Source organism: Amphibalanus amphitrite, unplaced genomic scaffold, assembly GCF_019059575.1.
Source record: "Amphibalanus amphitrite isolate SeventyFive unplaced genomic scaffold, NRLGWU_Aamphi_draft 000504F_arrow, whole genome shotgun sequence".
Lineage (NCBI taxonomy): Eukaryota > Metazoa > Arthropoda > Thecostraca > Balanomorpha > Balanidae > Amphibalanus > Amphibalanus amphitrite.
The window spans coordinates 231,374-250,252 of record NW_024881998.1 but is presented as its reverse complement, the minus strand read 5'-3'; the positions used below and the strand labels follow the sequence as shown (position 1 = coordinate 250,252).

General features: G+C 58.7%; 1 protein-coding gene across 2 annotated transcripts in view; it reads left to right on the top strand.

The window, feature by feature from the left end:
- Positions 1–156: 156 nt before the first annotated feature.
- LOC122392867 (lysine-specific demethylase 6A-like) overlaps positions 157–18,879 on the top strand; it is a 44,383-nt gene continuing 25,660 nt past the window's right edge. The window contains exons 1-5 of one of the 2 annotated variants that reach the window (XM_043388202.1): positions 157–212; positions 736–901; positions 1,133–1,199; positions 1,442–1,856; positions 2,154–2,262. In XM_043388202.1, the coding sequence (XP_043244137.1) occupies positions 834–901; positions 1,133–1,199; positions 1,442–1,856; positions 2,154–2,262 (659 nt within the window). In that variant the 5' untranslated portion in view covers positions 157–212; positions 736–833. Of the gene's footprint in view, positions 323–735; positions 902–1,132; positions 1,200–1,441; positions 1,857–2,153; positions 2,263–18,879 lie in introns of both variants that reach the window. The other variant, XM_043388201.1, reaches the window with a different exon arrangement.

Genomic DNA, 18,879 nt, shown 5'->3' with positions numbered 1-18,879 from the left:
ATAAATGTAGAAAATTCATCCAGAAACAAATACTATTATTGTAGTTTGTCACCTTCATTTCATGAAATTTCGTTAAGTTTTGTCATCATTGACTAGTCAGCTGATTGCAGAAAAACTTACAACGCTTTGAGTCTCGATTAATCGTTTTCGAGACGTTCCTGACGCATATTTAATTCCGACGCAGTCCGGTTGCAAGCAGTGCAAAAGCAGTGGTAAATAAAGTATTGAATCTTGTGGAAGTGGTGTGTTTACACACGTTTTATTACTATGCAGTGGATTAATTTTCTGTAAAGCATCTAATGCCTGCTGTGATTTTTTAAAGGTTAATATATGCCTTAATATAGAAGATGAGTCTCTTGAACAGCATATAAAGTTCAAGTTGCTGGTGGATATATCAATATTGCCAAAATTTTGTTAGTCATGAGATGGCTTTATGTTTGGCTTTGGTTCAGAGCTCAGTAAATGCCAGTCTTTTGCCTTTGCTGCTTTCCTGCATTATTAGTCATGTTGAAAATGTCAAAGAGTTTACCAAACCATGTTCCGCCTGCTGGCATTTGGCAACCTCAAATAGACTGGAAGAGTAAAGAGCCAAATGATGATAATTTCATGTATTGGTATAGGTTTATTGCCATAGTGATTGAGCAGGTAGTATCGCAACATTCAATTTGTTATGTTGAAGTTTCAAGGTTGAAGTGTATGTATTTGTAATATTAACCATATTTTATTTCTTTTCAGCTGTGCTCTGGCACTGGTGTGGTGACAGCAAGTGAGCCCAGACTGGTCTGGATATAGTGCTGTGTGCCTAACTGAGGTCACAAAGCTGGCCTCTCACCATGGCAGAACCTGGTGATGATGTTTCTCTGACAGCTCTGGAGCTGCAGGCTCTGTCTGAGCTGGACAGGTACAACATACAGTCAGCATTTGACATGCTAGTATTAAATCAGAAGTTTGGTTATTAATGGTAATTAGTATCATTTTGATAAGGGAATGGTGCTGCTATCTTTTCTGCCACCTGACAGTGGCATGCTGTCCAATCGATTTTTCCTCACTACCTATTTATCCTGTACTTCATATTTCTTTGGATTATGCCCTTCTTGTTTGCAACTTTTGACAACTATCATTTTATTTACAGTCAACAATTTGGCTTTCTGAAGCTGAATGACCCAGAAAATGCAGGAAAGAAGCTGGTTGTACAAAAGGTGAGATTTATATATTCTGTGTTTCAGCCAGATGAGTTTTAAAACATTGAGCATCAATGATGTCCTCTCTAAGCTTTGGCATATGTTGTCATTTGTTATTCAGTAACAGTCAGGTAGTTGAATGCCCATTGGACAGTCAGTTTCAACTTTCAGTACATGCCACCAGGGAGTGGAAGCCCCACTTCTTCTGTGGCTCCAACATCACCAGGCAGCTATTTAACTGACCTCCTGTCGCCCCTCAGGCCATCCGTAATCTGGAGCAGGTGCTGATCCAGGCCCAGAAGCAGCGCGAGAAGAACCACGCGCGTGCCGACCGCCAGTCGGATGGCGGCGGCGGCGACCTCAAGCCGCCGTCCTCCGCGGCGGGCACCTCTGGTGGCGGCGCCTCCTCCGTGGCCGATAAGCTGTCCGGCCTGGCCGTCAGTCCTCCGACCGGTGCCAAACCGGAGCCCGGGGAGACACCGGCGCCGCCCTCCGAGCCGCCTGTCAAACTGGAGGACATCAAACAGGAGCCGATGGATACCAGCGGCCCGGGCGGCGGAGTAGGTACGGCAGCGGACGGAGAGGACGAGCCGCCCGCCCGCGAGATCAACATCGACCCGCGCACCTACTGCAAACTGGGACACTTTCAGCTGCTGCTAGAGGACTACGACAAAGGTGAGAGCTATAGAGGACGCTGGGGGTCTCGAAACAGGTCAGTGGTGTGAGCAGAAACTCTTGTGGACTTGACCTATCGGTTCCGAGACGTCTCCGAAGCGTTCATGACTTTTACGCCACTAGTCGTAGATATGTGTAGCTAAAGTTGCTCATCTGTTTTGGACGGAAGCTGCAAGCGTTCGGTCACCTAGGTAACCTGTCTGTATTATCATCGATTCATGCAATTTTTCCGTCGTTGTCGTATGCTAAGATGTCGTTTGTTCGTCCCTGTTTTAACGCTGCTCCGGTTCTGTGCAGCGCTGTCTGCCTACCAGAAGTACAAGAAGCTGAACCCGACCCACTGGAAGGACGCCCCGTTCCTGTACGGGTACGGCCTGGTGCTGTTCCACTTCAACGCCTACAAGTGGTGAGTACCGGAACATGCTCCCCGGCTGCTGGGGATCGGCGGCGATGCACAATTCTGATGGTTAGGTCGCTCATACAAAGATATTGGATGGATGAAGGTCATCCGGTTGAGACTTGAGGTCTGGTACAGGCAAATGACACCGGGTATTCAGCTGCTATCTTTTTTGATTATGTGTGATATGCAATGCATGATCATTGATGTTGGAATTTTGTCAATTTTACGTACCGCAAGACGCGTCGTTGCGTTATCGCGGCAGAATCTGCAGACCACGACGGACCCAATGCACCCGTGCTGCCCTGCCCGGCAAGCTCGTGTACCTGTCAGGATAATCTGTGCGTGGATTGTCCTGTCCTGGCCAGATTTCCCCACCGCTAACGCAGAGTGGCGAACTGCGTCACTTACGAAAGCTGCGTGCGCACTACACGGCGGGGATAATCCTCATTAGTGGGATTGCGGGTGGAGGCCAAATGTTCGAGCAGAGATCAGATACCAGTGGAGCCCGATCGCGACGGCACTTTCTCGCAGGATCTGAGCGCATTTGGTGATCTATCTAACGGCGAGAGATAGCTTGATGAGCTAGACAGGTGTGCGAATCAGTCGGCCTTTATTCGGCGAGATTACTGAGTTACTTAGTTATGTTACGCGGATTAGGTGTGTTACCGTCCATTAGAACTAACGATAAGTAGGCACTTTTATGTAAGATAAGCTGTTCTGAGAAAAGCGGCCGCACCCGATGCCGCCATTCTCCGACGTTCTCCTAATCGTAAAACATGTTTTTCTTATCAGTCCTCGGCTATATCGTAGCCCTTTGTGCCCATACGGATTTGAAGATTATCTGTTCTTTTCCAAGCTGGCATTGTCAGGGAACACTTAACTGGTATGTTCTTTGGTTCAAATTACCGCCGTCAATTCAGGGCTGCGGAGTCGATGTATTTTCGGCGACTCCGACTCCGACTCCGACTCCGGCTTTCAAAAACCAGCTCCGACTCCGACTCCGGGCAGAATTGTCGACTACGACCGACTCCAACTCCCGACTCCGACTCTGCAGACCTAGCAGGGCTGAGGAGTCGACAGATTTTCGGTGACTCCGACTCCGACTCCGGCTCGGGTTTCTAAAATCGACTCCGACTCCGACTCCGACTCCGGTCACAACTGTCGACTCCGACCGACTCCGACTCCGACTTCGACTCCGCAGCCCTGGCCGTCATTGTCCTGTGCGTTCCCCGCCCTATCGTTTTACGTGCTCAGTGCTGGCCTCGCTCGCGTCCTGCTTGTTTACAGTCCGTCTCCCCCACGTATACTGTCGCTCTGCCACCTGGGCTACTATGGAACTTGCAGTTACTCCCCGCGCCGGTAGATGGCAGTACCGTTCCCGGCGGCCGCCGCCGGCCGCAGCGGGCCACTTATTGACTATCGGGCGTCGGCGTGTTGGCCGGGGTCGGGGAGTGCCGCCAGCTCGGTATGCGGGTGCTGCTTGGGGCCGCGCCGAACGGTCGATCATTGACCTGCCCCGCACCCCCTCCCCATCCCCGGCGGAGCAGCTTCTCCAGGCCGCGGGCTGCGGCTATTTCAGAACCCACGGCTTATTGACATGCAACATTGCGCACTGCAACTGAGAAACTTTTGCTTAAGGGCATGCTTATTCTCAGGCTGCTCTTTAAATTTAGCCCTTCCTGAAGTTTGCCTCCATCGCTTGGGTGCATTGTTTGCTGTCCCGCGCTAGCTGCGTACGGTTAAATTTGTCCTCTCTGCCCAGAGACAGGAGCTCGCTCTCGGAAGCAGGCGAGGGCGAATCACCAACTGCGGAAACTGTCGCTGCTCGGCTACTATCGGCCGTACTATAAATACGGCGGGCGGCCGCGAGCTCGGCTACGGCCGGGTATTTTTGGCCCGGTCGGCGGTTGACTCAGCGAGGGCGGCCGGCAGGCTGTCGACAGGGCACCTCTGCCGGCGGCGCCGGCGGCTCCGGGCGTCCTTCCCCTGAGATCGGCCGGCGCCGGGCGCGTGCGGCGGCGGTAGCGGCCTCCCCCGGGTGCGTGGCGCGGTGGACTCGCCCGGCCGGCCGGCGTACGGCGGGCGGGCGGTCCCCGAACAAAGCTGGCCGCCAGTCGGCCCGCAGCCGCCCTCCGAGCGTGCCAGCGTGTGAGCCCGCAGCCGGCACGACCGCCAGCGCGTGTGTGCGTGTGAGTGCGTGTGAGTGAGTGAGCGGAAACCAACACTGCCAGACGTGTTCAACTGTTCATCCCAGCGCCAGGAAGCTCCTGCTCCCGGCTCCCCGCTCCTCCATCACTGCCATACAGGTATGTCGGAGCGACCCGGCGACGATGGGCGACTGCCGCCCTCTCCTCTAACCGGACTCGGCCCGTTCTGTGTCTGTGCTCTGTCCGCGCGCCGCTGGCAGGCTGCCAGTCGCGGGGAGACCCCGCAAGGTCGCCGCGTTCCCGCGCGCCCCGCAGGAAGTGACACCTTCCGGCGCGCCACCGGAGCCGCCGCGTGACGCGCCGTGACGCTCTGTGTCACGGGGTGTGACACTCCTGACGCCCGTGACGGTCTGCTGGGCTCCAGCACCACGATATCAGATGGCCGGTGGGGTTCTCAGTCTGTCGGTCCGCCCCGGTCCGTCTCCCCGGTCTCAGGGATGTTTGTGTCTGTCCCGCTCGACCGCTCGGCCGTCCCGCCGGGTGCGAGCATTCGCCACTGGGTAATCGGGCGGGTAGAATAATAGGTGATCAGCCAGGTAGAGGGATGGGTGATCAGGCAGAGGGCAGGGATGGTGGGAGGCTGACCAGTCTCCCTCCGCCGGACCGTGGCCACACGTGGTCCGTTCCGCCCCGCCCCCGCCGCTCCCTCACATCCCTCCTCTCGCCCCCTCTCCCCTATGTACCAGACACGTCCCCTCCACCCCGCAGACGGACTGGATGGCAGGGGAACGAGGGTACCGAAATGGCGACCTCTCCCCACAGTAGGCAGGGATCAGAGCCACTTGATTAACTGCGAGTGCTGAGATTACTCTGCCCGGTCGGCGGGGGCATAGCGAATGGTGTCGGGATAAAGGGAGGGTCAGCCACTCGGCATACCAGAGAGGTCATTTGGTGCCGCTATAAGTGCGTTAGATCGTTAGCGGATGGCCGGTAGCGTTGATTGAGGTCTGACTGTTAGCTTTGTCTTCCCTGCTCTTCCCGGGCTCTGTTCTCCGTCCCTTCTCAATCCATCTCGATCTCAGCGGGGACATCACGTGACCGTCATCACGTGACTGATCTCCGCCGTTGGTCGTCACGTGACTCGTCTCACGGCCCGGGGAGCATTCATTCTGGCCAGGGTTCATAATGTCCAGGGTACGTTATTCCCAGTGTCGAAATGGCCAGTGCCTTAAATGGGCCAGAGTTCATAATGTCCAGGGATTGCATGGTCCAAATGCGGCCAACTGGCTGCAGATAGGGTATATTCAAAGAGGCCAGGGTTCATAATGTCCAGGGCACGATGTGTCCAGTGTTCGAAATGGCCAGGGTTCATAATGTCCAGGGCACGATGTGTCCAGTGTTCAAAATGGCCAGAGTTCATAATGTCCAGGGCACGATGTGTCCAGTGTTCAAAATGGCCAGTGCCTTGAATGGGCCAGAGTTCATAGTGTTCAGGGACTACATAGTCACTGAAAGTGACGTCATTATGTAAAAAACACGGAACCAGCTCAATGCGAAGCAGTGCAGTGCCGAAGGCAATGCCTTCGGAGAGATTACAGGCAATAGTAAATCAAATATTTTTAGGTTAAGTGGTTATGTATCTGGCTTCAGGCCGAAGGCCTGAAGCCTGATGCATAACCACTTAACCTAAAAATATTTGATTTACTATTGCTTGCAATCTATTCATGCGAGAAATTATTTCCTTATCCCCGGTAGGCAAACATCATTACCTTAGGTTAGGTTAGGTTAGGTTAGGTTAGGTTAGGTTAGGTTAGGTTAGGTTCAGTGTTCTAAAATTGGATATTGGTTGGGTGTGCCGATGAAGAAAAAAAAATCTTAGGATGAAAAAAAAAGAAAGTAAATAACTGCAGTATTTTTGCAAAATGGTTTAATGCCAATTTTTATGCTAACTGATAAACCAGGATTTCATGTCAGGATCTTGACAGGGTGTGGAACAAAAGGATGTGGGTGCATCAACTGTCAAGTGACAAGTGAACTGGCTGTTGGGAATACATGAAACTCTTTTCAGAGATGAAGTAAAGTTGGTCATTCATATTTTAGAGATGAAAATATTTTCCCATTAGGTGTGATTTGCCACCAAAAAGGCTGAAAAATGAAACACTGGTTAGGTTAGGTTAGGTTAGGTTAGGTTAGGTTAGGTTAGGTTAGGTTATTTTAGGTTAGGTTAGGATAGGTTAGGTTTGGTTGGGTTGGGTGGACTATGTAATCCCTGGACACTATGAACTCTAGCCCATTCAAGGCACTGGCCATTTTGAACACTGGACATATCGTGCCCTGGACATTATGAACCCTGGCCATTTCGAACACTGGACACATCGTGCCCTGGACATTATGAACCCTGGCCTCTTTGAATTTACCCTATCTGCAGCCAGTTGGCCACATTTGGACCATGTAATCCCTGGACAATATGAACACTGGCCAATTCAAGGCACTGGCCATTTCGAGCACTGGACACATCATGCCCTGGACATTATGAACCCTGGCCGAAATAATACGCACCCCACGGCCCTCTGCGGGATCACGTGGTATCGGCTGGACCGGCGCCGCTCCGCCCAACACCCGGCGAAGGGCCGATGTCGGCTGGATGCCGCCGGTCGCCGGTCGCCACCTGGTCCGATACCGACCGTCCCTCTCCGGCGAGACAAAAGACGGGCGGACGGGCCACTTTGGACCGCTGTCTGCCCGCCGCCCGCCGCCCGCCCGTTGGGCCGTCAGTGAACGACAGGTCTGTTCAAACCACAGGGGAGCAGGCTGGCTACGTTCTCGGCGTATTGAACAGGCACCGTATTACGGCCGCGACAAAGTTCACTCGTCTGTTGTAACGCCGGGCTTCCAGCGATGCTTGACGCAATCGACCGGTGGTCGGTGGTGGGCGGTGGTATTCCGCTTGCACTCGGTCGTCAATTACCGAACCGGAACGGAAGCGAAAGGTCGACCGGAACCGGACTCCGACGGTCGAGAGTGCGCGCCGAGCGTCCCGGTCACGTGTTGGGACTGACCCAGCTGCCGTGCCGCTGGGACCTCAGCGAGCCGCTCAGGTCACCTAGCGAGGGCGGGGCAGGCCCAGCCCGCGGTGGTCTCTCTGGAAGTTCCGGCGGGGGCGACTGATTCGGCGCAGAGCACGGCTCACGGTGTAGCGCCCGGCGGCCGACTCACGACTGGGGGCGGGCCAGGCTCGTGACCAGGTCCGGCGCGGCGCGCGCTCGGGTCGGAAGTTCCGCCGCAGCGGGCTGTTCCACCGCCGCCACTGATTGCACGCTAATGACCGACCATCGGCGGCGGCGCGACCGCTTCCGCCAGCTGGCCCCTGCGGCCGTCTTTGTGGGCAGGAGAGCAGGCCGGACCGCCGCGCTGAGTCGGCAGGTGGCGACGGCGAAACCCGGCCCCTTCGTCCCCGCTCTCCGCCGGATGCTGGCGCTTTGTGCGCCGCCGTCACTGCCACCGCGGAGAGCAGGATTTCGGCCGGCGCCTCGCCGCGCCGCGCCGCGCCACCCGGTCTCAAGGTGAAACTGGTTCTAACAAAGAGTGCGCGATGGGCGTATCAGCCGTGTTCGGATCGGTGGTCCGAGAGCAGCAGATAGACCCGCGCGGAAAAACCTCCAAAACAGCCGTCAGCTCGGCGGCCGGGACGGCGTATTGCGTTAGCCGTCACCGGGTCATCGTCACGGCGAAAACTGGACACCGCTGCCGACTGTCGGAACACGGCTCGGGCGCGGGATGTACTCTGTCACCTGTCGGGCCGTCGAGCGGCCAGCGGGCGTGTTACTTCGTCGGGCTGTCAGCCGCACTCGCTGTACCACAGGACACTGGTGACGTCTTCACTGCCAGAATCCAGTATCTTGTCTGGAAGCTGTAACCCGACGGATGCGCTTAGTGACGAGCCGGCGCGCGAACTGTCCATTTAAACGGCTTACGCAACCGCATCACCGTCGGCGATGTGTTTTTGTGAGTTCAAGGCTACCGACCGGGCCGGTTATTTACTGCAATAACAGACCGACGCCAAAGGTCACACTGCTGGTGTGCCGCAGCGCCGGTGGCCCGCCCTGCACGCACTCGGCTGCAGTCTTTGTGTTAAGGGAGGGCGGAGAGGGTGAGGGACGCATGTCGTGTCGGGCGGTGTTACCGCCACTGCGTCTGACGGCGCCCCTCTGTCGTCTGTCTGCTGCCGTGACGGCGTCACGCGTCTGCGACAGTGTGACGCTAATGTGACGGCGTTACGCTGATGTGATGGCGTGTGGCTGTCGTGGTCGATCAGGGTTGTACGAGGCCCGTCTGCGGTGTCCTGAGGGGACGGGCTCACCCCGGCGCGTCGCGTGCCACGTCCCCTGTCACAGCGCAGGGAGGGTGGGTGTGAACTGAGTGACTCAGGCGGCGCGTGGCGCGGCCGTCTGTACCCGCCGAGCCATGTGGGACGGGGAGGGAGGGAGGGGGAGGGTGTGCCACATGTGGACGGATGTGGGCCCGTGTTGCGGTCGGAACCGGACGGGATCAGGCTCGCTGCACTGGTGGGGCAGTCCCGTCGGCCCCACCGGACCTCTGATTGCACACCGGCCGATAACGGCGCTGCGATTGTCGGCGCTGTGATTGCTGGCCCGTGCGGCGTGCACGCCTCCCTCCCTCCCTCCATCCCTCCCCGCACCGCTTCTCGTCGCGCCAGCCGCCGGGCGCGCCAGTTTTTGCCGCGAGCGCCGGCGCCAGCGCAGCCAGGGGCGGCCACGCAGCAGCGCCGGCGGCGGGGACAGTGGCGGCGGCCATTTAAACGGCTCCCTGGCGACCGCGGACCGCCGCTGAGATGGCCGCTGATACCGTCCGGTCCGGCGGCGCCGACTATCCCCGGCACAGCGACTATCGCCAGCGGCGGCCAGCTCGCCTTCGGACCGTGTTTGCTCAGCGATTGAGGCCAGATTCCTTGGTGCCCAGCCAGCCAGCCGGACTGCCTGCCGGCCAGCGGCGGCTGACGGGCTGCACTGTGGAGAGCAGTGGGGAGGGGTGGCTGAGAGGGTAATCCGCCACGCCCACCGCCGCGCCCCGGTCGCTAGGTTCCGGCTGACTGTGATGGGACACTCAGCTGGTGTTTCATCACTTGCCGGCCAGGGGATCAGGCGGGGGCGACCCGCACTCTGATACACTCTTGATCCGCCCCCGCCTGCTCCGCCACCTCCGCCCCGCCGCCCCCGCCTCCTCCCGCCGGGCGGTGGGTGGTGGGCGGGTGCGGGGTCGGATCAATACCCTACCTGGAGACCGAGTAGCGGTGGACAGCGGTACCCGGGGATGGGCAGGAGGGTTGATGGACGCCACTTGTTGGAACTCCACCGGAGCTAACGGGCAGCGGAGCGCGACGCAGCGGCCGCCGCAGCTGGAAAACGACGCTGATTGGTGATTTCCGGCCTGGTTTGTCATGCAGTGGTAATAGTCGACAGGTTGTGTTATTACAGTGTCAGGCTCGTTATGGTACCCTATTACCTACATTTGGACTGATAACAATACGTGGAACGCTAACCGCCCCCCCCCCCCCCCCGAGTGAACTAACCGATTATTTGACTTCGTAACAGCGCATGTATGTACCGTGGAGGTCGGGACGTCATGCAGTATGCAGTCCGACCCTGACCGGCGGAAACCCGCTGCTGACCGGCCACTTGCCGGCGAGCGCACGCGATACCCATCGTCATGACGTCATGCTGAGCAGCTTATGACGTCAGCCGACTCGAGCCGGTGTCGGCAGGTAGCAAAGCCGGCTGCTACCGGGCAGTGTGCGGCTACGGTGTGCGGGGTATGTCGACAGCTGACAGATCCCGACTCTGGCAGCTTCCGAATAAAGGCGCAGATGATTCTTGCGCAGATGAATATTTTGTGAGTGTAGGAAAAGCACTGCCAAAAGGATAAATAATGGCATATGTCAGGCGCTACCTTCCTAAAGGGCATTTTAGCAATATCCATAAGATATGATGATCGCACAGCAATATCTCAGGTCTGCGTGGGTTGAGGGTGTCATAACTATGCCGTACTGCGATGTTTCAACTTCATTTCAACTCCAGGTCTTTGCGTGTCGTGCGTGTCGCAATATTTCAGCTCTTCTCGGGTGTGCGTGTCGCCGCCGTCATGCCGTGCTGCAATATGTCAGCTCTGCTCGGGCTGTGCGTGTCAGCGGCCCTCTGTCCGCTGTCTCAGCACCTCTTCCCGCCGGGCAGAGGAGCCGCCGAGTCACTGCCGGGGGGGTCACTGACCTACGGAGGTCGGCCGGGGCCGCCGCACCGACGAAGCCATTTAGACGGGCCGGCAACGCTCGGAGAGCAGCGGCAAAAACAGATCCACCGGGAAAGGCCCTTTGATCTTTCTGAGGAAACACGCATTCGTTGACCTTTTATTAATGCGCGCAGGAAGTTCTCTGAAACTGGGACAGTCTTTCTTGGTTCAAAGTGGATCGTAATTCGTATGGGTTCTACATTCATAGCTGAGTGTGTTCCTAATGGATTGGTCCAATCCCTCTCGTTCTGAGGAGCCTGGACGGGGTACGGCTGCGCTCCGTCCCGGCCAGCACGGCTGTCAATCATTCGGTTCTGCGGGGAGCCAGGGGGTTCTGCGGTGACGGCCGGTGAACCACCTCTGCCCTACCGGCGGATGGACGGAGGGGCGGGGGTGTTCAGTGTTCGTCGGCCCGGCGCCCGGCGCTCCGCAGCGCCGACGGTTGCATCAGCCGAGCCACGCACAGCGCAGAGGCGCGCCCAGGGTGGGTCCCGGGGGCTGTCACAGGCGGAGCTGGAAGTCACAGGCGGGGAGGGTCGCTACTCGCTACGTTTACAGATTTCGGCTGAAAATAGGGGAATGAGGACACGTGGTTAGGGGGTCATATGAGGCCGTGTGGCCTTGTTTGTTGCAGGAGAGAAATGACCCCTTACCTCTACCTCCCTCTCCGCCTCCCATTTATCGCCCTCTCTCTCCCTCTCCTCCGGGGGATAGCGGATGGCTCCCGTACCCGTACTACCCTCGCCAGATGAGTGATGATCTGCCCGGTGGGGTGGGTCGGCGGGGCGCCGGCCCGGCGGGAGAGAGCGGTATGTGAGTCGACGGTAAACACCCCGAGAGGTGAACCACCAGCCGACTATCGTGCCCTGCCGCACCGCAGACAGCCACGTGGGCTGTCCTTTGTCACACAGCCCGTGCGCCTGTACGTTTGTTGTTACAACTGAGCGCGCGTGTACGCCCATACGAGTAGTTCATATAAATGAGCGTGTAACTTAGAGTGATACCTACAGCTGGTAAACGGTAAATGCTACAAGGTTTGATGCTGTGGTGTAAGTACATGCAACTTTGTTTTCGGTCGAGATATAATTTCTGTACTTGTATATCAGATGCCATTACGCCCATCCTAACTCCTACCCCGTCCCGCCCGCCTATTCAGCCTCGGCCTCTGCGGCGCTAGTCTCTTTAACTGCATGATTTAAAGGTCCGGCCGGGCCGCGGGCGGGCGGGCTGCACCAGGTCTCTCCGCTGTACAGCTCAGTGCTGCTAACTGCGCAGTTCCACCGAACCGCACGCACCACCACCCGCCGCTGCGGCTGCGTGGCCTTCACAGCCGCAGCGCTGGCGACTGCGTGAGTCGAACCGTCACCGCCCAGCCTGCGTGAGCGGCTGCGTGGGACGGGAACGGGGTCAGCCGGCCCCGCGGGACCGGCCACGGGACCGGACTGCGGCCAGAGGTGGTCGGCCGGCCCCCGGGCGGCGCCGCAGGTCGATGGCTCGGTGCCACCGACCGCTGAGACGTATCGCCGATCGATGAGTTGTGGTTAGGTGAGCCGACTTCCCTGTTCATGGTGTCTTTGTTTGTGGTTTGTGTCAGGGGGTACGCGATCTGTGTTAGCGGTAAGGAACGGTGCAATGATCGCACGTGTTATCGACAGGTTGTTCTGCCACTTCTGATGTAATGATTATAGTGAACACGGTTACATAATTTCACCATCGATCTGTTGCGCCAAACCGGATAGGTTTCACCCTCTGTCCCAGCCGAGCTGCCGTGGTCTCTCCCTTCACCCTCTGTGTGCTGCCGCCGCCCCACGGCCTGTAAGACACGTGGGGTCGGCACTTGCAGCCCGCCAGACCCGCTCAGCCGGTCTGTCTCTCCGGGGTCACCGAGTCGACCGTCGGCCGTCGGTAACGACCTTGCCGCGTGGCCCGGCCGGGTGGGCCTCCCGCCCGACCTCCCCCGGCCCCGGCGTGAGGCAGGTCAGGACGGGAGGCCCCAGTCAGGGAGACGGCGGACAGCCCCCGACAGAGAGGGACGCGGGTCATGGCGAGCGACGAGGACAGAGCCCTGAAAGGTGACGGGGAATTTGGATCGTCGAGGAAGATCGCGGCGGAGTTTTTGTGATGTTGTTGGGCTGTATTTGGTCGGTGGTTTCCATTCCCTGCGTGTTTTTACGATGTGTTGTGTGGCAGGATGCCGCGGACTATGCACTTTGCTGTCATCGCCGCCGCGGTCGAGTGACCTTGTTTTAATGACGTCACCGTTGCACATGCCGGAGGGTGGGGGTGGGGGGGGGGGGCCGGGGGGATGATTTCCTTTTATGGTCGGACGTCCGGTGTTGCCGGCTCGGCTAGTCGCGCTCTCTGACCCGCGCGGCGTGTGCGTCGGTGAAAGTGGCGCCCGGGAGGCGTGTGGTGCGCTGCGGAGTGCGGCGGGACCGTGTCCTCCACCTGCCCGGCGGCCCCGCCCCGCCGGCACGGCCGTCCGCCGACCACCTGCCCCGTGACTCGGCGCACACAGCTGCCCGGAGAGAGATAGGGAAAGGAGAGCGAGCCCACACTGGCGTGCGCGCTAAGATCAGCCGCTACTCGCCAGGTCTAGTGGCCTCACCTCTCGCCGCTAAGGGCGTTCCCACCGATCCACGCAGAAACGGGTCGGCCGAAATGTACCCTGACATCAAACGCGCCGCAGCGGCCAGCTAGCGGTCCGGCCGCGCCGGAGAGCGGGCTGCCAGCTCACCTCGGTCGTTATCGGCTCAGCCCGCTCGCCGGGCGGCAGGGTGTTTCCTGCGTTTCTCTCCGACCCGCCCGATACGCCTCGGCTCCGTCCCGGTTGGCAGCGCCTGACCTCCGCTGGGGCCACGCACAAAAACCGACCGGCCGGCCCAGCAGAGGCGCGCCTCGCCAAGGTGACCTGACCACCGCGTGTGACCCATTTCCGCGCCATCGCCGAAACGAACCGACCTTTTTGCCGGGCCCTTTTTTGGGCAGGTCGACGCTCGCCAGCGGTCGTTTTTGGCGCGTTTTTCGGCGCACGTTTTTGCGCTCGCTCGTCCTGAGAGCGTCCCGCGGGCTGCGGCAGCTCTCCAGTCAGCGCCGGAGAGCGAGCTGGGAACTGTGCCGAGCTGTGCTGTACTGTGCTACTGTGTGCTGGCACGCGAAGCGAAGGCCCTCAGAGCCGCGCACGGTGAGCAGACTACGCAGTGCGGTGACCTGTTACTTTCAAGACTCGTTTTCTAACCGACTTGAGTGTCGGTAGGTATTCTTGGTGATGTTTAACAGGCACCCCGCTCTCGGCTATGGCACGCCGCTGGCGCGTATGGTCTGTTTAGTTTAGGACACCAACAGAGTCCAGATCCCACCCATGTGCGATGTTCTGCGAACTGAAGTTCAATTGGTACGCATAGTACTTCGTAGTACCGCTCACTTAGTAGATTGCCGATGCTGGATATAGTACATCATCAGAAACCGTTTTTGTCTCTCTTTGTTTTCGCACCCCTCCCCTGCACGGAATTCTGTGCCGATGATTGTTGCCGGCTGACGCACCATATATCAATACGAGTGGTGTTATCTATCAGTGATCGGGCGGCGCAGCTGGTCGGCCCGTGGCACGGACAGCCGCTCGGCGGCCGGCAGCGGGTCACTGGGAATGCCGACTCTGCAATTTGCATCGTCAAGGAGTATCGGTTGACCAGGTGGCCCACCAGCTGTGGACTGCGGCACGAGCCACGCAGCTGTCGGTCGGACAGACTGAGCGCCGCGTCAGCTGGGGCGGCGGCACGCGGTCACAGGGTATCCGAGGGTTCATCTCATCACCCGACCTCTCCACGGAGCGTCACTTTTCAAAAGCCACTAGTGGGACTCTAAAAGCTATTTTTAGGGCAACAAAGCCATATTTACCATATAACGCTTTAGGGAGCATTGAGCAATGTTAAAATGTCGAAATTATTGCTATGTCCCTTGCCCTACCAGGCCTATATGAAAAGACACCCACACTCCTCTCGGAACCATCTGACGACCCCCTTGGTTGACACTGTTGGGTGATACACTGGGCTAGGAGGCAATCTTCCCTGCTGGCTGATCCCTGGCTGGTCATAACCTTCGTCACGCTGCCACCAATGTAACCAGCTCCGGTCACCCGTCAGCTGCAGCTCCGGCCCGGGCCGGACGGTGGCGCCACCCGGCGAGCGGCCCTGGCGTAACGCAGTCGATACGCGGCTCGGGAATCGAGGTCAGCACGCACTCACGCACAGCTCAGCGGCGGGCGGCGCCCAGCCCGAGCTGCGTCAGAGAGGGTTCGCAGAGCTTCACACGGCTTTCGATGAGGGCTCTGACAGATGACGGTTGGTCAGTGTCAGGTGGCGTGACGGGTGGGAGCTGAAACGCCATCAGGGTTAATTAATGAAATCAGAATTCATCCGCCAACGGTCGGAATATTTTGGGGTGGAATTCTGGACATAGTTGGGTTGGTTTCAGGGAAAATTATGGAAATGCTGGATATCGGACTCGTATCTGGGAAGGGCGCATCTGGTTGGGAATGTGGCTGGGAGAGTCGGGACGCCCGAGTGGTGCGAGAATTTCGAATAAATCGTCGGGTGGGATGGTCGGATGCGAATAAACGGTAATTTTGTTGACCCTCTCGGATAACAGCCTGGTACAAGTCAGGCCGCCCACGCTGAGCGCCGTCCTTCGACCCTCGTGACTCGCCTAGCACACGCTTCCAACGGAGCCTGCCGAATTCCTCTCTGATTAGCCACATCACGGCTGAGTCGTTTCGAACAATCCCATCTCAGAAAACACCGGCCCCGAGCGGAACAATCCTGTGGGAATATCTGCAAAAACCTGCGCTCGCCGCCGCCGTCTCCATGCGGGTGACTTCCTCCGCCTGTGAATCGTCGACCTTGATTGAAGCGCGCCGTCGTGGACTCTCAAAATAGCGCCATGGCCGGCGCTTTTTGCCAGGAGCTCAGTGGTTATTGTTATTGTCTGTGCTGATGCGCGCCGGCTGGCAGCCGTTCGCCAGGTGTCTCTCAGACCCACCGGTGACCACCTGGCTCGTCTCAGACCGGCGAATCTGCAGTCAGCGTCGGCACGTGGCCACCGGTGACGTCACAGGTGCTGCCGGAGCGTGCGCTTCATGAGTTATGGATGGGTCATTCAGGTGGGCCGTCACCGACTGACTCCCACGCTCGGAGCTTTCAATAGCCGAGCCCGAAGTGCTGACTGCTCGATACGGTATGGTGCGATACGGAATAGCACGGTACCTTGTATCTTCAGTATGTGTACAGACAGGTACGGGGCGGTACGGTACGGGATGGATGGTAATAACGATGGACGAAAGGCTTTGTACGCGCCCACGTACCCTCCGGGGCTCTCAGGTTCCGGGGTACCCGTCAGCGTTCTCAGCACTTCACCAGTCTCCTGACGCCCAAGGCCGTCGATTGGACCCGGCGATCGGCGCACCTGCCTGGGGACATTAGAGCCGTCCCGTGGGGTTGGTGGGATCGTCAGTGGGACCGATGGGACACAAAGGGCCGCCCAGTGACCTCGGAGAGGCCGCTACAGTCGCCGCTGGCCTGTGGTCGCCGGTGTGTCCCAACGCTGGGACGTCTGTGTTATGTGGAATGGACGGAGCAGCTGCTACAGACTGGAGAGGAAAGGTGGTTGACGTTTGTGCTGACGACAGTGGCAGATGTCAAAGGTGACAGTCATTGACGGCTGTCACCTGTCATCGTCCCTGTCGCGTGCTGTATTACAGACTGGTTCGGTACAGCCGTCCGCCAGCTGGGGCGGGAGATCTCGTTATGATGAACACCACGCCACCCCTTTTGTTTTATTCCCTGTCGCCGTCTTCTGGACACGGGTTTCCGCCATCGGCGGACGCGCCGCCGCTCGGGAGATCCCGAGTGGACCAGATACGATCAGTCTGTCTGTCGGTGGGCGTCTGCAGCTGACGGTGCCCGGAGGTTTATGATCGGTAATGAGCGGCGTGCCTCCGCCGGAGATGGGCCGCGGCCGGCCTCGGCTTTATGAGCGCACCCCCGCGGCGCCGAGCGGACGGGTTCCGTGAACGGCCGCGGTCGGCCGGGTCCGGCAGGTCCGGCGGAGCAGCACCTTTCCCAGAGCGGTCAGCAGAGCCCGCCTCTCCTGCCCGGCCCGGGCCTATCTACGGTCGGTGGAGCAGCATCTCTCCGAGAGCGGTCAGCAGAGGCCGCCTCTCCGACCCGGTCGGCAGAGCAGCACCCTCCTCCCGGTCAGCACAGGCTGCCTCTCCAGCCCATGTCTGCGGTCTGAGCAGGCCCAGGAGCCCATGGCTATGGCCGGCGCGGCCATGAGCCCCGTGTCTGCGGTCGATCCGGCTGAGATCCCACCTCGTGTCTGTGGTTTAAACAGGGCCGATGGTTGCCTGGTGCGCTCCTGCTGGACCCGGACAGTTCGGCGGACCCTCCTTACCTGCCCACTGCCGGCGGTCGTCGCCAGCGGTTTGAGCTGGTAACCGACTCCAGGAATGACCACTGAGGGGCCCGCGCGCGGAACCGGTAAACGGTCCGCCCGGTGCACTGGGGAGGAACGGTGGGCAGGCTGGGCGCACAGGTCACAGCAGTACCCGGGAGTCCGGCGGCCGGCGCACTTCAAACGGCTCCGGCGCGCGGGGGCCGGTCCTCCGTCTTCCCAACAAAGGGGAGATTCTGGGATACAATAGCGCGGCCCTGAAACGGGAGTAAGCCTTATTACCGGAATTTAGACCCTCGTCTTTTCAAATATGGCCAGGAGTTTCGTAACGGTTTCGTCAATGGCTGTGAACATTCCACCCTTCGTCGATGTTTCTCTTTTCACCCCTGGCATGTCTGATCAGCCTCCTGTCTTCGCTCTCCCCTATCTCCTTGTCTCCATCTCTCCCTTTATCTATTTCTCATTCTCCCATGCTACGTGTTACCCAGACAAGCATCCGAGGTGTGATCGGCCTTGGTTTCGTTAGCCATATCCAAGTGTTGAAGCATTTTGAGGGAAACTCAACACCTTTCATCATAAACAATTCGCGTAACTTCCCCATACCGACATGGAATTCTCACTAACGTTACGTTGTTCTTTAGATATGTCATCAACCGTGGGCATAACTGCGCTGTTTATATGCATGACATGCATATTAACACGTCTAAATGTTTCCCCGTTGCTGCCTTACATTGCGGATGTAATTGTGAATTCATTTTCTCCCACATACCCCACGCTGGACTCCTCTATTCTTGCTCTTGGTCAGGCTTGGGGGGACGGGGACGGGACACTTCTGTAGCCTTTGCTGCCGCGGCGGCGGATCATGCCCCAATGTTCCTGTTCTCAGTGAAGCCTGAGGGCACCTATGCAGCCATTCACCTCTCTCTCTCGGCCGTGCCGCCGCGGCCATCTTGGTTCACCTCCCGGTAGTTGGCGGAGGACGGCGGCGGGAACAGAGCCCGTGCCGCCAGTCGCCGGCCCTTCTGTCTCCCTCCCTGCGGTCCTCTCCTCTCCCCGAATTACCCCACCGCCACGTCCGGACTATTTTGGCCGCCCCCTCCCCTCTGCCCTCCCGGGGGCGCCCCTCTGTCGGCGGCTCGGAAGGGTTGCATCAGGGCCGGGCTGGGAGCGGGGAGCGCGGGGCAGCACGGCAGGTGTTCTCCGCCGTCCGCCGTCCAGCCGGCCCCATCGGCCGGCCAAATCACTGCCCCGCGCCGCCGCCACCGCGGGTGCTCCGGTGCCCTCACCGGTCGTTAGCTCGCGCCGCTCTCTCGCCTTCTCCAGTCCCCACCTCTCTCCTTCCGTGGGGTGTCTTGTTTTCACAGTGGTCTATTACATACACCGGTCCTCCATGCGGTTTGGTTGGAGAAGGGGCGGCGGAGGGTTGTGGTGCGGGCAGTTTACGGCCCTAGCCGGGCCATAAATCGTATCGACATGAAGTGGGTAATATGCCGCTCACTGGAAGCCGTATGATCGATTGGCGTTCACGACCCCGGCTGCCTGATGAGGTCCTGCAAGGCAAATGAAGCTCGATTGCATTCGGTGCTGCCGTATCGCTCTTTGCAGGCTCAATTGCCTATGCATGCTCTGTTTACATTTAGGCGTTTGTTTTCTCGTGGGTTTTGTCTTTGTGTATGTCTCATGTCGGAGGCATTTGCGGGCTGGCCGGCGGAGGAATGCTGCC